The 18,459-nt window shown below is 52.9% G+C and overlaps 1 protein-coding gene across 3 annotated transcripts in view; it reads left to right on the top strand.

The window, feature by feature from the left end:
• PLXNA2 (plexin A2) overlaps positions 1–18,459 on the top strand; it is a 165,909-nt gene that overhangs the window by 127,854 nt on the left and 19,596 nt on the right. For all 3 annotated transcript variants that reach the window (XM_085300421.1, XM_085300420.1, XM_085300418.1), the window contains exons 13-20: positions 3,020–3,171; positions 4,980–5,097; positions 8,754–8,890; positions 12,251–12,418; positions 13,578–13,671; positions 16,192–16,431; positions 16,903–17,046; positions 18,127–18,361. In XM_085300421.1, the coding sequence (XP_085156547.1) occupies positions 3,020–3,171; positions 4,980–5,097; positions 8,754–8,890; positions 12,251–12,418; positions 13,578–13,671; positions 16,192–16,431; positions 16,903–17,046; positions 18,127–18,361 (1,288 nt within the window). The remainder of the gene's footprint in view (positions 1–3,019; positions 3,172–4,979; positions 5,098–8,753; positions 8,891–12,250; positions 12,419–13,577; positions 13,672–16,191; positions 16,432–16,902; positions 17,047–18,126; positions 18,362–18,459) is intronic.

Here is an 18,459-nt window from a genome sequence, read left to right as displayed (position 1 = left end):
TGAAAAAGCTGGAAATGGTGACACAATGTCTCAATCCGCCTGGACTAGAGAGTGGCGTTGAGTCTCGTGCAAGTGCCTGTGTTAAAAGCACTCTGGATCACTCACATTAGAAGAAGAGTGTTTTCTGCTCCTTTTGCTTTCTAGGGCTGRGTTCCCTCTCTTGTTCTCCAGCTGTAGGTGACAGGCCTCACTCCTAGGTTCCCGTACCTCTAGGGGATGCATAACTAGCAAGAAGAGATTGTGTTTTAATAGTCATGAAATTAAATACGGTAGTATATAAAGTGTCCTTTTCTTTGCACGGTCTGACTGCAGGGCCGTACCGTCACTGCCAGTRTCCCTTTAACAGCATAAAACTTCCACATGGTCTGTGGTCTCAGCAATAAATAAATAAAAATCGGTTTTCTTGCGAACAAGCGGCACTCTGATCTCCTATTCATTTATTTGCAGGCCTCATTAATATAACATCAGTGCAACAAACAGCTGGGGGGGGGTGTCAGGCTGAATAATGGAGTCGCTCTGCCGAGATGACAATTAGGCTCTGAATGTGCCATCAGCTAAGGCAGAGACAAGGAGGGATCATGCCGGGATGACAATGCTCATGTGCTGCTTCCCTGCTGGGCTCGTCAGCTGGGGCCCGCAGAGCTTAGAGGAAAATAAAAAAATAAAATAGAGAAAAGGATGAAGGTGGATGACATTTCGGGGAGGGGGTGGCRGTTATACCATCTATTCTGCAACCGGGTCGCACTCTCGGCACCCTAATGGATGCCAACTAGTAATACTGCAAAGCTGTTGTGGGCTCCCAGCTTGTCTCTGACTCTACAGAGGGAAAGGTCTGTCTGTGTCTTGCAAGTAGTCCTATTTCTCCCTGGCTTGTGCAGACACTTCTGGTTGAATATTGCTTTATTTCAGAAATGCTAAACCATGGAACTGGCAAACCATAAGGTGAAAACGTTGATCTTGCATTACAGGAGCGTCTTCTGCAGGCTGGAAGCATGCTGGTACTGCACTGGGGCTCAGGGGTCCTTTACCAGCCCAGGCTCTGCTGGTGCTCCCTGTTCAGAGCAGGACAACCGGGCACTGGCACTCCTCAGCTCTGCTTCTGCCTCAGCTGCTGAATTTCAGTGTCCCAAGGCAAATRCTTGCTGCTTTTTGTATCTGAAGGATACCATGATAGGAATCCTGAAGGACTTCATGAAAGATGTCTGGAGAGGATGTAAGAAGCAGCMTGAGGTTAGGAGGGAGGAGAATGCATCTTTCATTGACTTGGTGGGACCTGTGTATAGATGGCTTATGAGGGAGCAGAATGGGGGGACACAAAGCTCATGTCCAGAAAGAAGCCTTGAGAGAAGGGTTGTTGCTCTTCAGGGGTGCAGGCACTTTGCTTCAGAGCTGCAGCCGCTTATCGTACCAGTTACCGTAAGGCTCAGGTGTGGCCTCTGTGGAGGATTATGGGCATCTCACTGCCACGTTGATGCAACACCCTTAAGCTAGACCAGTAAAGTGAGGTGGTTTGTACTGGTACAACCTACCTTGGTTTCAGGTAAGAAGCTGCACTAGCAGAAATGTGCACCTGYGTCCCGTAGGCCATGTAAAGGCAGAGTGCAAGGGTAAGCAAGCTCGTACCACCATCCATTTCGTCTGCGTACGTGCATCCTGTCTGTTGATAATCCAGTGCTTTGCAGTTGCTAAGTCCTGTCGTYGAACAGCATGGAGCATGCTTTATAAAGGAAGGGGGGTTGCTCATTTGTCTCGTGCAAGGAGAAACTGAGACAGACAGGAGAGGTGTCCTGCTAGAATAGTTTAGGAGATCAGCAAGACCAAAGGCTGTGCCTGCCAGGCCCTGCTTGAGATCTTAGTGATTTTTCAGACTGTTTCTGTTTTGCACATGTCCTAAAAGTTTCCAGCAGGGGTACAGCCCCTTCCACAGTAAATGTAAAACCCCTGACAACAGCCTTGGTTTTTTTCTAGCTCCCCCTTGTAGATTCTTTTGATCCTCCACAGGCCTCCAAGGCTGAAGACCTCTGTGCTAAACTCGTTACTGCTGGCTGCAGTAACTCAAATAACACGGAGAGCACTTTTGAGGGCAGATAGGAAGCAGATAAGTCTAAYATTTTGGGGAAAATATTTCCTCCTGATGCTTTCTGTCTCAGCGCTGAAACGTGGGCCGTCGTTACGGCGAGCTCTGCAGCTTCCCAACGCAACCACGTTTAGGGGTGCTTAAGATGGACCAGGAAGCCCGCAGCAGCCGCGGTGGCGCGTCTGCACAAAAACAGGCCTTGGAGCAAGCCAAGTCCCGGCGCCGCGGGATGCCGGCCGCCCCTCGAGGGGTCACGCGCGCCCGCGGCCGCTGGACCTTTAAGACTTCTCCTCTTTCTGGGATTTTGACTGAATCTCCCCAGCTGTAATTAATTGAATGCATCTGTTCTAACCCCGGGGCTGCTTTATGGCACAGTTACTTCAAAACTGTTCAATTAGCGGCCACTAAAATCTAGGTCGAGCGGAGCTCCGTATCGGGGATTTTCCAGGTCAGGACGTTTTCAAAACGCGTGGTCGGCTCCGTTCGGTGTGGTCGGGCAGCTCGGCTCGCCGAAGGGTCAGGAAATGGCAAACACTGACTGTTCTGGGGAGGGGGGTTGTTGGTTTGGGGGTTTTTTGGTGGTGGGGGGAGGGTGATGGGCAGTGTAAGCGCTGCAGGTGGAAGAAAAGCAGCTGCCAGCCAGCTGGAAAAGTTAAGGGAAAACTCCTGAAGAGCTGAAACCTTGGAGCTCTGCATGGACGACGCTAGCGAGTCGACCCAGAGCGCCCAGGGCAAAGGCAGAACGWGCGGTCGGGCGTCTGGGGTCCGAGTCACGCAAGAACGCGTGGCTGCGGCCATCGCAGCGCTCCCGCTCGAGGACGCCGGGTCCTCGGTGAGAGCGGAGGTGGTCGCGGCCGTCAGCGGGTGGTGGTGGTGGTGATGGTGGTGGGAACCCTCCGGATCTTCCTGCCGCAGCTGAGCCCACGTTTTGTTTCCCTCCAGCTCCTGACGGTGTCCGGCCCGCCCGAAGGTGGCACGAGGGTGACCATCCGCGGCGTGAACCTGGGGCTGGACTTCTCCGAGATCGCGCACGGCGTGCAGGTGGCGGGGGTGCCGTGCGCGCCCTTGCCGGAGCAGTACGTCGCCGCCGAACAGTGAGTGCTCCCGCGGCCCGCGCCGCGCTGGGACGTCTCCGGCCTGGGGACCCCCCTTAAACATCCGCCGAGGGGGTTCGGTCGCTTCGGCCGGGCGAGCTCGGCYGCGGCCTGAGGCGGGAGCCGGGAGGAGCTCGGCGCCGGCGGGCGACGGGCAGAGCCCCGCCGGGGTTATTGCAGCGGTGGCTCCGAGCGGCCCCCCGGGAGCGCTGCGAGCGGCAGCGGCTTGGGCCGCTCGGTGTTTTGCTTTGCTTTTTCCAAACGAAGGATGGGAGGTTATGAAATTATCCTCCTTTGACRGTACGAAGCCCTGATTTTTATAATCCTGACTCTAATTGCCGTTCTTGAGCTTTCCGAAGTTTGTTAACCTCGTTAAAACGCTCACCCTGGGCGGATAGCGGCGAGCGCTAGCAGGGGAGCTGCCCTTGCGAGACGACGCAGATCGGGGACCCCGGGCAGGGCTCTGCGGGCAGACCGAGCTCCAGCTCCGTAATGACTCACCATATGCTCCAGCCACGYGCGCTATCAGCCAGCAATTAGGTTAATGTTGGTGAAAGGGCCACTTAGCCCAGCAATCAGCACCCTACGGCTCTGCCGAATGCACCGCTTTGTAACAAGGCACCTGCTGGGAATTTGGCTTTTACCAGGAATGGGGATCAGCTGCACCAGGGTCACTTGTGCCACCGCCCCTCGCTCCATCCTACCTGCTGCACGGCCGAGGGAGGAACCGGTGGCGGCGCGGCCCGGGYGCGGAGCTGAGCTGCCTCGGTTCCTGCTCCCCAAAGGCAGCACCTCTCCAGGCAACCTGCAGCAATAAGGACCTTCACGTCAGAGCTCTGCGCTAGCGTGTGTGTGCTTCGCTACGCCTCCTGGCATCACCTGTGCATACTGTCTGCAGGCTCTTCGTTTTCTTCTCTAGTTATTTTATTTGCAGTGAATGCTGCCAAAGAGGCCACTGAAGTGCTGGCCCCAGAAACTGGAGCCTTTGGTTTACTTGCCCCCGGTCAGCAGAAGAGCCTTTCCCCCGCCACGCAGCAGCCGGACCTCCGGCCGCGCTGGGGAAGGGAAGCTCCGGCTTGGCGCTTTCCCCGGGTCTCGCTCTGCGGGCCAAGCGCGGACGAGCGTTTCCTCGTCTGCGTTACTGGTTCCTCCGCCTGCGTGGGAGCCGGGCCCTGCCTGTAATCACAGTTTCACCTTGTCCTCGGCTTCTGCCGCCCTTTGCAGGGCAGCTCGTGCATGTCCTGAGCTTTCCGGCGCCCAGCAGAACGCGCTTGAATTTGCCTTTCCCAGCATTGCAGTGGGATCAGAGTCGCTCCCTCCCTTTAGGCTCAGCTAAAGGGCTTTCTGCSTTCCCAGGCCCTGGGATCCCTGCGTTATCCACCCGCCGGGAGATCCGCGCCTCCCACGGGGCCRGSGCCAGGCGGCCGCTCGCCGTGTCCGTCCCCATCGCCCCCCAGCAGGTTTCTCCAGTTTTGATTAACTGGGAGACTGCAATGTGAGCTGTGCACTTAATGAACTCATCTGTTACTCTGAGGACTTCACACGCGCTTTGCTACTGGCTAATATATTGCCATTATTGCTCTGCTTTGCTCTGGAGTTTACAGCTTGTAATAATTATGTCTAATTTTGATTTTTTTTTCCTTTAAATTACTACACAGGGTAAAAATAGACTCAGTAATTAACTTCTTCTGAAGAGGAGAGAGGCAGATATCAAAGTTAAAGAAGGGGGGGGAAAAAAATTGGGAGGACGGACCGGGGCAGCGCTGGCGCCTCCGGCCAGGGGCTCACGGCGGCGTTTCTGTTTTCAGGATCGTGTGCGAGATGGGGCAGGCGCTGCCGGGCGTCAGCTCCGGCCCCGCGCTCCTCTGCATCGGCGAGTGCGAGCCCGAGTTCACGGCCAAGTCGGCGCAGCACTACGTGTTCGTGGTGAGTACGGCGGGGGCCGGAGGCGAACGCCCCGCGCTCGCCGCCCGTTCCTGCGCTCTCCCTGCAGGGTTGCGCGGGCCGGTCGCTGCTGGCCCCGTTTTCACCAGGGCTCAGGGTCCAAAGCTGGCAGAGGTCTAACAGGATTTAAGTACCTGAGCTCCCACGACTTCTGGCTCAGCTTCGCACCTCTAAAATAGCAACAACCTTTGGATTGCTGAGCTCGGTTACGGCTTGCAAAGCGYATTGGCGCTCTCGGGGCGGGAGCGCTGTGTTGAGCGTAAGTTAGTGCTCTGTTGAGGACTTTATGCGTAACCTTGCCAAAGAATTTGAGTCAGCGCTCAAAATTTTCCTGTGTCTTGGGAAGGGAAGAGAAATGAAGGAACATCGTTACTTTGGGACCTAGTTAACTGAGAAACATCTACCATGCTGCTGCTTGCTGGTTTGGAAGCTGTTTTCTTTGCATACATGTATATGCATGCAGGCGCTCTGTGTCCCTGCACAGGAGCACGGAAATGCACGGAAGGAGAGCAAGCACCAGGCACCATCTTTTAGTGCCCTAAGAGAAACTTCTTTTTAATAAAGAGCCTATGAATCCTAATATCAGAGTTAGTTTCTGTGTCTGTAGATTTAATGTTTTCTCCGTGATGCACTTCGGGATGGAAGGGCAATTCTGCATCCAAATATTCCCTGATTTTATTTATTTATTTATTTATTTATTCTCCCACTGAGAATGCCAATTCATTGTAGGCTGCATCTATCTGCTTAATGAAGAGTTGCTCTTTGGGTTGGTGGATTTCCATTGCTTGAGTGATTGTCACTTCCTTCTGTTAATTAGCAGCCTTTTGATTCATAAACTTAAAAGCCACAGCTGGAGTTTCTCGTATCTCCGGTTTTGCCTAAGCAGGGCACTTCATCYCGGCACATTGATTTTGTGCTTAGTGGAATCTGTGTATGCTGTGAAATGCCAGCACTTACCAATTGTTCGCAATTTGTAAACTAATTGAGAGATAAATCAGGCTGGCCCCTGCTGTCCTATCAGCTTTGTAAGCACCACTCTCCCCTGGGATTTCATTTTTTCAGCAACGTAGCAGTGGTGCAAAATAGCAGGGTGCCACGAGGCTGTTGGCAGAGTCTGAGCTTCAAAGCAACTGCTGGGTCCGGGCGGCCGTGGGGACAGTCCTCTGCTCTCTGTCCTGGCCCCTGTCTGGGGAAAGCTCTCTGCAAATGCTGATTAGGATTCACAGATGCAAGCTTTTAACCTTTAATTTTTGAGTTGTGAAGTGTTCATTTTCTGCACTGCAGTATTTGTTGCACCTTAACTAATGTTAGAATCCCCTTCTTGTAGGTGAGTAAAWCGAAGGGCCCAGCTGTGGCTTGGCAGGGCGCTTGATCAGGCATTTGATTAAAGCTAAGTGTATGCTCGAGTGTGCTAGCAAGTCAGAGTAGACACCGGGTGAATAAACAAATCTTTGAGATAGTTGCTGTGTTAAAATGGAGGTGATTTGCTAATGGCATGCGATGAGCTGCTGCAAAGCCAGGACCAGACCTCAGGTGTCATCATTAGGATGAGTTGAAAAACGAGGGGGACCTGGGCTGGCTGATCTGGAGCCTTTGCAAGCCTGTTGCCTGGTTCCCAGAGTCATGCAGACTGTTTTCTGGGCCAACTGCTATTAGTCTGAAAATTCTTTTTTTAATATATATGTACACCACAGTCACCAGACTTGCAATTATTTCAAGGTTCTCATGCTACACAAAAGAGAATATTCTCATGGTTTGTGTTAAATAAGAATTGGGATCCAGTGGAAGGTAACTGCAGAGATTAATCTTGGAGTAGTACCTTGCAGCAACCTGCTAAACATRTGCTGAACATTATCACTCTCTGCAGTGTTGATCCTTGTTTTCAGCACTTATTCTTAATATCGTTTCTTTTTCTCAGGCGTCCAAAACTTCTAGTACATCATTTCCTATTTTTTATTTGGCCTCTATTTTTCTCTTTGGCGCCGCCACGAATTCCATTACAGCTGGTTTATGCCGTTAAAGTCGGTAGTAAAATTGATTGGTACCTTAAAGCAGAGCTCTGTTCTGACCCTGGGAGGGTTCATGCCTTAGTGAGCTCATCTGATGCCTGACACCAGGCAGGATCTATGCTGTCGCCTTAATTGCACCCATTTTATGTGGAGAGGTGGAACCTTGGAGCTACTTCAGATCTGTAAATCTGTCATAATTATCACCAAATCATAAGCTGAAGATGGAAAAGTCTTATTTAGCTATCATATCCTCATCCAACACGGGTCTCGTTCCAGCCTTGAGGTTTTTGCAGGCCTTTAGTGTAGGCCCTCAGCTCTTCTCTCATTCCCTTGTTTACAAGAATGACTGCTTGGGGTTACAGTCTGAGTTTCTATTTTTGGAAATGCAAAAATTTCCAAGGACTGTAATGTTTAGACAAGGTAATACTCAATTCACTTGTCCATACCAGAAATGGCAGGTGCTTGTAGCCAGGAGGTGCTAATAATTTACTTTGAGTGCAAAGGAGGACTCTGCTTTTCGGTTTGCATGCAGCTCTGTTTTCTGGTTTGTGCACGTGAACGTGCTGGACCTAACGGCTGTGCTGACTAAATGCACCCCTTGGCTGCTGTGCTCCTGCCACCAGTGCCAGGGCGCTGGGGAGAACAGTGGCTCGCAGTGGGCTTTTGCCCCCCTGGACAGAGATGCAGCTTGTTCCTAATTTTCCCTGGGAAGAGTCACCAGGATGGGGCTGTAGGCGCACGGAGCCTTTTGGTGAGCAGTCATGCACCGAACCTCCTTTGGAGGTTTCTTCCCCTTCAGAATCTCTTCTCTTTGTTGTGTCAAATGCTGCCAAGCCTGCGTAACGTAAATGCTGCCATCAACATGTGTGTTGTCTAGGTACTGCTGGTGTGACAGCTAGGATAAGGGCCGTGAGCTGGCCACGAGCAGTTGGAGGAGGAATTTTTCCCTCTTGCAACATTATTCTGTAATTATCCACAGCATGGTGGATTGTGTGTTTTTCTCTGATCTATTCAGGCCAGCGTAGGAGTGAGGAGTCAGGGTCAGATAGGCTTGTGGTCTAAAATACTCTGACAAATGCTGTGACACCCGGAAAAACACATGTTGCATTTTGAAAGCAATAGAGAAAACAGCACAAAGTCACTAAGCTGCCAAGCAGGTGGTACCAAGGGAGTGGGGCTGGGAGGCTGCCAGCTTGCAGATGAGAATCGTAAAGAGGGTAATGTGAAAGCATTAATAAAACAATTTGGTTATACCCACTGGTTGAAAACAAATAAAAAGGTACCTGTGTTTTGCAAATTCTATTAAGGGGGATAAATAGCCATTGCAGAGGCAAAGATACAAGGATAAAGTGGCATTGCTGCAATATCACTGATAAAATGTCAAAAGAGCTCTAGAGGTGTCTTCTCATCAGTGACGGGATGTAGACTTTGCCCTCAAAACATTATTTGGAAATATAGTTTGGAAATTTAGCAATTAGCCAGCTTTCTGGGATGCATCTCCTTTTTACTTTTGGTGTCCCTGCTCAGTGCGGGGACTCGGTGGGGTGGCACTTCTCCTGCTGTCGCTGCTCGCGGAGAGCTTTGCGCCCAGCAGACAGGAGCGCTGAGTTTGTTCTTTTCCTTCTCAAGAATCCAGCAATAAGTTTTCTGAACCCCAGTCGCGGCCCGGAGTCGGGAGGCACCATGGTGACCATCACTGGCCATTACCTGGGAGCGGGCAGCAGCGTGTCGGTGGCGCTGGGAAACCAGACCTGCGAGTTCTACGGGTAAGAGGAGCCGCGCGGGCTCGGTCTGCGTGGGGGGCCAGGCTTGATCCCTTTGCATCCGCTGCACGTTGAAGCTTCAGGCCAGCTGTTCCTAAGCGCGGGCGCAGCCTGAACACGCGTTTCCATTACTCTGGTATCCTGACTGACAAAACTTTAGCTGCTGTGAATTTGCCGTGGCTAAACATGCAGCCCCAGCAAAAACTCATTTAGGAGCCCCTGAAAGCTCTGATTTTGTCATTTATTACTTTAAGGCATCTTCTGTCTTACAGTGGCTGAGCTTTGCTTGGTAAAGAATTGATTACATCTATATTAATGCGGTCGATTTTTTCATTTTAATGCATTATAATTTTAACTGTTCCAGAAAATCTCAGGCAAGCATMACTGCAATTGCAAAATCTTTGTACTATTCACTAGTACCTGCCCCCCCAGACCAGATGTGAACTGAAGAAAATGTAGCATTTATGAGAAAATTCCAGTGGCTTTTGATTGTGAAAAGTTCCTCTGTTCGCGGATCAACAGCTTGCATTATCTTTATTGCAGCCACTGCTGCAGGTATCTCAAAAACTAGAAATTGCATGAGCGAGGGGTGGGCTTTGGGAGCAGAGCCCGGATCTTCACATCTCCTGCTGAGAACTGACACCACTGTAAATCTCTCCTGGGATTTCTATGGCAAATYTGTTTTTTACTCAACAGTGTAAATGTAGAGTTGATATTTGCATGGTTTATTGGGTTAGGGGGGCTTAGTTAAAAAATGTGTCTGCAGTATACATCTGTGCRTATGTGCTGTAACGGTCCGTAGGTGCACCCGCTGCACACTGCGTGCCGAGGGCGAACCGCGTGTGGATCGTGCCGGGGATGATATCTCTGCATCCTGCSTGGAGTAAATGGGGGTTCAGGAGCGTGCAGCTGGGAGGAGGGCCAGAGCAGAGCTGGGGAAGAGGGACAGGGCACCAAAGCAGAGCAATGTGTGAAGACATTCTGCCTTTTTAAATCCTGGATTAGGCCTCCCGGAAAGAACAGAGGTGGTTTCTAGGGATGCGAAGACCCGTGGAGGTGAATTTCTCCTCTGAAAGACTGAGGGACCCTCAGATAGGGGAGCTGTGAACGTTTAAACAGGGGAGCACGTTTAATATTAGCAATGATTATTCTGTGACCATCTTCWGTCCTTTAAATCTGAGTCTCAGGGTTCCCTCACACTCGTTCATTAACCTCCCAGCTGTGGGCAGGAAAGATACCACTTTGGGGAGGAAGAGGATGGCAGAGGACTGAAATTGCTCTGCTAGTCTTAGCCAAGATTTGATGTCAAGTGAGCTGTGCCCCGCGGCTCTCGTGCTGACCCACCGTTCTCCTGAGCACCGTGGGACTCGGCCGGGACTTGACCTTCCTAGTACTTCTCACGGGACCAGATAAACCCAGARTGTGATATGGAGGCTATTAAAATGCTGAATATCAGCAATTATTTCTCCCATCAGCCTCRGAATAGCTAAAACGGTTAAAACTTGATTCCCATTTTATGGTGTAGCTGGGAAGGGATGGATTATGAAGAGCCTGTTAATAAAGAGGAAGGATTTAATGGACTTCCTCAGCTCTCCTGCTGTATCTCTAGTGTCTGGCTATGGAGCTGAGAAGATAGGAATTGAACATTTGACATGGTGATTACTTCTTTTATACTTCTTTCTCTGTGGCTGATTCCCTCTCCTGAGTCCTCTGCACTTGGGAGTCCTTGAAAATCCCTGGGAGCCGGAGAAGCCCAAGGCAGATGGTGGCAGTGGTTTGGGGCTGAGGTAGAAATGCTCCACAGTGGAACCTGGGCTTCCCATGCTGGATAGCGCGGACAGGGAGGAATTGCAGCTGAGAGCTTAGAGAGGCACCAGGCATCGTGCTGCTCTCGGGTTCCAGCCTGGCTTCGTAGGCAGCGGGGAGGTTACTCACCTCCCCCGTATCCCMTTTTCCCCATCTCGGGAGCAGGAGGATGATGATTCCTCCTACGGTGCATCAGGAGATGCTGAGGTCCTCGTGTGCGAGTGAGCTCTCGGGCGCTAAGCCTTGTAACTGATTCCTCAGTGTTTCTTTCTGTATCCGAAGCAGAGATGCCAGACTGCATCCTCGGACGCACGCAGGTAACTGTTACCGTCAGCAGAAGCAGCTTGCAAGCTTAAATCTCTTAAATATATGCTTACATTCAGACAACCTGGAGATACTGACCTGCGAAACCAGGGACGCTTCTGAGTTCTGTGTATGTTTTAATTACACCAGGCAAGCAGAAACTTGAACAACACAAGTGGCAGCGTGTAAGCGACCCCTCGTACCTGCGGGGTCGTGCTGCACACTTGGCTGGGCTCGGACCGCTTCGAGGCGATGAGCTCCAGTTGCACCAGAGGGTGTGGGAGAGYCTGATTAGATGAAGCAGTTTCTAATGAGATTCACTCTAATTACAGCTTCCCCTATTCTCCCGTCTCTGATCGGAGGAGTGGGTAGATTCACCATGACGACATGATAATAGCACAGAAAAGCTAATTAACTGATCACAGGGAGCTCAGCGTAACTGCCAGCAGCGAGGCGTCGCTCTGCATCTCGCGGCAGAGCTGAGCGGAGCCCGCGACGGCTGGCGGGGCCGGGGGCGCCGGCGACGCTCCGGCGGGCGGGCACGGAGCATCCGTGGGGATGGAGGGGAGAAGCGTTCCTTGTGCAAGGACGCCTCCTCCGTTGAGTGAACCTGGGCAGAGAGTAAGATGAGGAGGGGAGAAGTGCAGAGGAGGTGAAAAGAGAGCAGGAAGTAGGGAAGGGTTAGACGTATAAACGCTCCAGCGAAAGCTCTCAGCCCAGCTTGGTCCTCAGATGTGCTGGAAGGTTGGTCCCGTTCTCTCGGTTGTGGTGSATCGGCGTGCCGAGGTGGGCGGCTCCGAGCGTCGTGGTACCTGCCAGGAGATGCCCTCCTAGAACCGCAGGGCTGTGATGGGCCAGCTCCTTGGGGAAGGTGGCCAGTGCGTAAGGCCGGGGCAGGGCCATAATTCGGCTTTTGAGCGAGCTCGTGCATCCCGTTTAAAAAGCAGCCGTCTGTTGTCGCGTGCCCGGCAGGAGGCAGCAGGTTCGCAGAGGGATGCAGGAGGCGGCAGTTTGGCACAAGGAGGAATTTCAGGGAGTCTGAGGTTTCTCTGGGCGGGCAGGCGGGGTCTGCGCTCGCGCGAGTGAGTCCCACCTGCGTGCGGGTCTCGAGCTCGTCCGCGTTGCGGGTTTCAGAGGAGCGTTTCTGAGCTGCACCTCGCCCCAGGGCTGCAGCGTGGCCTGGGGCGCGGGGCTGCTTTCTGCCGCCGTGCCGCCGCTGCCTGCTGACGTGTGCYCTGCCTCTCTCCTGCGCAGGCGATCCACGAGCGAGATCGTGTGCGTGTCTGCCCCGTCCACGCACGGCCTCGGCTCTGTTCACGTCTCGGTGAGCGTTGATCGGGCGCAGCTCGAAAGGACCTTGCTGTTCGAGTACATCGACGATCCAAAAGTGCAGCACATCGAGCCCGAATGGAGCATTGCCAGGTAACACCAAGCTCTAACAACAGCTCCTCTTCCCRTGCGGGAGGAGCTAACTCACCAGGTCTGGCACGGTCTCGTCCCTCAGGATGCACTCRATGAGGACGAAAGAGGGTCTGTTTTGAAATGCACAACAAATGCACCCAGGATCCTGAATTTGTTGTTGCTAGACGTCTGCTGCGTTTGCATTTACAGAGATGGAAAATCGGGTCCAGAGTTACTAAAGTAGTTGTAATTACCAAGGCGATTACAGCAATAGCAGTCTGTACCGAGATTTTGGGAGCACGAATAAAGCCCCAAGATCACTTCCATCTGCTGAAGAAGTGCACAATTGCTCATTAAAGGCTCCTTCTTGTAGTTCTGGAATAAAACAAAAACAGCAACCACCAAGAAAGGAAAAAGCTGATGCTAATCAAAATATGCTGTTTATCCAAGATTCACTGCTAAGGACAGGATGGCAGGCCCCATCACAGCACCGTGACGTAGGCAGCGCTAAAAGCTCTGGGACGGATTCATCCCTTGGTGTTACTTCAATGGCTGTGCTCACAAGGGATGTAATGCAGCTCTTCCTTTCACTTCCAATTATTTTTTAAAATTGCTCATGAAAGAAGTATGTGTTTCTCTGCAGGCTCTAAGACATCTTTGCTTTGAGCCCAAATTCAAAATCACTTCTTGTTTTGGGTAAGATGGGTTGGATGGGTTTGTCAGAGTTGCTAACGGAGATCTAAAAGAAGCAGCTGGGCTCTGCTGTGGAGGGGCTGGAGGCTTCTGCGAATTTGGGGTGTGCTGCTGCAGTTAGCACGTGCAAGAGGAGGCCAGGCGTGAAAGCCCGTGCTGAGGGGCAGCACATGCCATGTGTCATGCAGGACCTCGTTACTTAAAAAAGGTCGCCGTGTGAATCATTAAACGCCGCAGCTAATTTATTGTTCTTACGTGTTTAGTCTCAGCTCAGTTGAGTTCTTTGGTCCTCGCAGTGCTGTTATGTGGGRGGGGGCACAGCTGAGGGTAGAAAATCCAGCTCAGCGCGGGGGCATTAATCTGCCACGTCGCCCAGTTCATGTAGCGGCCGCAGGAAAGATCTTCCCGYGATCAGCAAGCATCTCTGCGTGTCGCCGCAGCTCCTCCTGCCAAACGCATTAATCCGATGTCTCCTGGTTCTCTGCAGCGGACACACGGCTCTGACGGTCACCGGCTCCAACCTGGACGTGATCCAGGAGCCAAGGATTCGCGTCAAGTACAACGGAAAGGAGTCTGTCAATGTAAGTGGCTGCTGTCACCGCGGCGCAGCTGGTTCCCGCGCGGGAGCGGGCCGCCCGCGGCGCCTGCCCCTGCGCGGCTCTGGCACCGCGGCGGCCGGCGGTGCAGCTGGGTGGACCGCCCGCGCGCTGCAGCGCGGCAGAGTGCTCCACCTGGCCTCTGCCTGCGCCCTCACTGGCACATCCCGCCCCGTGTGTCGAAACAGCCCCCAGAGATCTCTGCCTGGTGAGGCTTGCCCTGACGCACGGTGCTCTGGGCGTCCACCAACGCTTCACTAGCCGCAAAGCCCGCGTGCCTCCTGTAGGCTTGGGGCAAATCTGAGTCACGCTTGCTGTCCTGTGCCCGAGAGCCGCTCCCAAGGTACAAGTTACCTTAAACGTGCCTTTTCTGGATGTTGTTAGGAACGTCTCTCAGCTAGCCCTTGCTCTGCTTGGAGAAACGCTGTGCTGTTGTACCRGGTGCTGAGAACTACTCTGCTAATCACTTGCTAAATCTAATTTTCATTAAACTCGCTACTTTTTGAATTGTCAGAGTACTTAAACAAGAGCATCTCAGGCTCATAAAGGTCCTCTGGGTATTTAAGCTTCTGTCACTTATAATTGTCCCTGCAGTTTTGTTCTTTTGGCTTGTTTAACTAGATTGCTATGAAGAGCTCTGGTTGCAAAGCGGGGTGGGATATGTCTGTGTGTCCTCGCAGCAGATTCATTTACRCAGGGAAGATAGATGCCTAAGGACATGTAAGTGCTGACAGAGTACTTGTCTCGTGGCTTGCCATAGCAAGGAGAGCGGATAGGGCAGGTTGTTATCCTGCTCCTGTGCAGGAGCAGGCGACGTGGCCCGAGGGGCACTGGTGAGGAAGGACCAGCCATGAGCTGCAAGCAGCAATGCAGCAGGGACCTGGATCGCGCGGTGCTTGTGAGGCCACAAGCTGTCCATCCTTGGAGGGGCGCAGAACATGATGGGTGGGGAGGGAGCACCTCTCTTGCTACGAGGGACGTACAGCTGCAATCACCTTGATGTTCCTCAAACAAGGAATTGGTAACATATTTTCGGGTTAATCTTACACTTCAAGTCCCAGTACAGTGCCAGCTCCTTCCTCTCTCTGTGGCAATACTGTATTTTTTCAGTCCAAGAGCAGGAAACTGAAATGGGTCCTTGCTTAAGCAGGTGCTAACTGATATTCCTGTACATTAAAAATCAGAATTGTACCTCTGCTTTACTGGGAATTTATTTTGACCAGGTAAACTGAAAAATACTGTTTCTGTGCAGTGARCGTACTGATAAATCTATATAATCTTGGAATGGGCAAATCACTTAGCAGCCTTTTTCCTAGTCCCTTCTCCTGTGAAACTCTTTTTCATCTAGGCTTTTTGTAAAAATATATCTAATTTTGATGTTAGTGGTTGCAGTTAATGTTACAAAAATAATTCCGAAGACRCAAAATCGAGTGAAATTACATCTCCTGCTTATGGAGGGAGGCCAAACGGTTGGTCACTTGCTGCATTATAAGGCAAGAGTCTAATAAATCAGCAAGCTCCSTGCTTCCAGGGGCTACAGGAGCTGTGGATATCCTCAGCCCAGCAGGAGTTGACCTTCGTGTTACCTCCCGTCCTTGATTGTTAGATGATCGTTCCTCTTTCTCGGTGGTGTTAGAGAATTGCCTCTAATCACCAATTTGTAGCAGAGACCAGATATTCATTATAGGACTGTTTCAAAGCTAGCATTGCCCAAGAGAATGCAACTGGAAAGAAAAATAAGAAAAAAAAGACTAAGTGACCTGGTATGCAATCCTTTAACTTCTTTAAAACACTTTTCATTTTGAAGCTCTACTTCCATCTCTTCTCCAGTGCTCTTGTGCTGGCTGGAGAGGAAGCAGATGTTCCCAAACCATGACTGTAATGGTTCTAGTTTAGATTAATTATTTCCAGATAAACACCAATCCACTGGACTCTTCAGGGAGTATTTAAGGAATTGGAACATCATTGTCCGAGCCAGAATTTCRCAGCACGTTGGAATAAGGTTTTCCCTGCCCCTTCTCTCTAATTTCCAAAAGCTGTCCTCCAGATGCGAATGAGCTGGCAGGGTCAGGACCCCAGTTTTATCTGTGCCCAGTCCACTTCATCGTGCAGCTCAACGGCAGGATGCTAAATCAGAGCTGACTGGGAAGGGAGAACGTAACGTGCATATCCGGGTGCTGGGCACCACTCAGGCATGATGTCTAAGATCACAACCTCGCGCAGCGCCTGAGGATCGGGGTTATGCTTTGGAGTGCAGAAAGCAATCGCTTGGGCGCTCCTCCCCGAGGTCTCTGGCTGAACGCTGTCGTGTGAACGCGAGCCTGCCCCGCCGGCTCCCGCGGGCTCCGGCCGCGGAGCTGCTCCCGCTCCGCCGTCCCACCTTCGGCTCTCGGAGAAGGGTAGCAGAGCAGGGCGGCGGCGCTCCRGATCCCGAGCGCGGCTCCGCAGCCGACGGCCAGGCCCGGCTCGCGCGGCTGCCTGCCGAACCGCTGCCTCCCTCCGCAGGTCTGCAAGGTGGTGAACACCACCACCCTGACGTGCCTGGCGCCCGCCCTCACGCCCGAGTACCGGCCCGGCCTGGATGCCGTCGAGCGCCCGGACGAGTTTGGTTTTATCTTTAACAACGTGCAGGCTCTGCTGGTCTATAACGACACGAAGTTTATATACTACCCCAACCCCACGTTTGAACTCCTGAGCCCTACGGGGGTGCTGGAGCAGAAACCCGGGTCGCCCATCATCCTCAAGGTAAGGGCGCGCGTACGCGCCGGCGCGAGCTGCGAAAGCCCTCCGGCGCGCTGCGGTTCAGCACGCCCGTGAGCCTCTCAGCAGCTGATTCGAGTTCAGCAGAACAAAATAGGCTTTACAGTTTTGTACCTGTGTAACTGTGTATACCCTGCGGCTCTTACCAGCATAGCTGTGTAAGATAAAAATCACGTCCAGTACTCTGTAGTTATCTACTGTATCTACAGTTAYTGCCAGCAAAGCTTTTAAAGCTCTACTTGCGACGGCCGTGCAAAAATCGTGGCTGCAGGAAGAACCAGATCTTCTGTTTTGGGAGATCCAGAAAGCGATGTGTGCTAGAGAAGTTGTGCGGTGCCCCTCGGAGGGTGGCGGGACGCTGGAGGGAGGCCTTTCCTTTGCCCAAGCTGAGAACGGGAGTGAAAACCGGAGAAATACGCTGCGTCTTTGTACAGTGTTCTCTACCTCTGTTACTAGGGCAAAAACCTGTGCCCACCCGCCCCAGGAGGAGCAAAGCTGAACTACACTGTCCTGATCGGTGAAACGCCCTGYGCCGTCACCGTGTCGGAGACCCAGCTGCTGTGCGAGCCTCCGAATCTCACCGGGCAGCACAAAGTGATGGTGAGGGGTCGCAGCTCCCGTCCGCGCCTCCCCCTCCCTTCCTCCTTCCCTCCCTCCTCCTCCCGCTCTCCAACTCCCTGGGATATTTGAGTGTCATTTCTTGTCCAAGGATCACTAGGATTTCAGGTCCTTATGGTTGTCTAATTGGAAGCTTAAAGCATTGATTAGCATGAAGAAAATTAGTATTAGTTCCTTGGAGATTCACCACCTACCATCAGAGCCTTCTAGAAAGAACAAATATTTGTGACAGTGACTTCACCAGCTGCTGTCTTGTCTTTGGCCTTGCTCCTTCTTTCTCCACTGACGGGTGAGACAATTTGCAGCACGCTGCATTCGCCCTCGTCTGCAGAGGAAGAGATTCTCGCAGTCCTTGCAGCCAGGCACGGTCTGCTAAGTGGATGGAAAGGTTTTTGCCTTTTTCTGAAGCAAAAGTAGCCAGGGACACCTGAACCCTGGCGTGGCTGGACCAGCAGCCTCATCGAGGAGGATGGTCCCTGGTGTCCTGCTTTGCTTTGATTTTTGTTGCTTTCCTCTAGGCTAGTCACAGCCGAGCAGGGCATTGCTAAAATGCTTGTGCTTTATTTCTCTTCAAGTTCAACATCCAAAACATACTCGAATTATCACAGTATGATCCACATAAGAGCAACCTGGCTGCTTGCGTCCGGGGTCCGGGCGCGTGCAAGCAGACCTGCGGGTTGTTGACCACCAGCCTGCTCGTGCTGCGGCTTCCCGGGGAAGCTTCCCCTTCCCTTCGCCTTTTCCCTGTGCAAAGTCTGTTTCCGTCAGTGAAATTGTCGCCGGGTTGCTAATGTCCGCGCTTTGCAAAAGGGACATTATAAAATGAGAGCCAAATGGAGCCGCCGGGTGCTAAGAGCAAAGCCCAGCAGCGACGGGCTGGCGCGTTTATCGCGACTCGGAGCGGCTCTGCGCTCGCCTAAGCGGTGCCCGTGTGTTTCGAAGGCGGCCAAGGTTTGCCGCGTCCCGCCGAGGCAGGCGCGGTGCTCGCCGGCGGGCRGGGGGCTTGGGGCGGGCCGGCCCCCTCGCCCGGCGCTGCTGCTCACCTGCCCGTGCGTTCGGTAGGTGCGCGTCGGTGGCGTCGCCTTCTCGCCCGGTTCGGTGAGCATCGTCGCGGACAGCCTGCTGACCCTGCCGGCCATCGTCAGCATCGCGGCCGGAGGCAGCCTGCTCCTCGTCATCGTCGTCATCGTGCTCGTCGCCTACAAGCGCAAGTCCCGCGAGAACGACCTCACCCTCAAGAGGCTCCAGATGCAGATGGACAACCTGGAGTCGCGGGTGGCCCTGGAGTGCAAGGAGGGTCAGTCCGGGGGCTCGGGAGCGGGCTTCCTCGCGCAGCGCGCCCTCGGCCCGCTCCCCCCGCCAGCCGGCCCGGCGCAGCCGCGGGGCGCCCGGCGC

The sequence above is a fragment of the Rhea americana genome, unplaced genomic scaffold (genome assembly GCF_003343005.1).
Source record: "Rhea americana isolate MKP2758 unplaced genomic scaffold, rheAme1 scaffold_163, whole genome shotgun sequence".
Taxonomy (NCBI): Eukaryota; Metazoa; Chordata; class Aves; order Rheiformes; family Rheidae; genus Rhea; species Rhea americana.
Note: the sequence above shows the minus strand (reverse complement) of the source record. Positions and strands in the feature narration are given on the sequence as shown.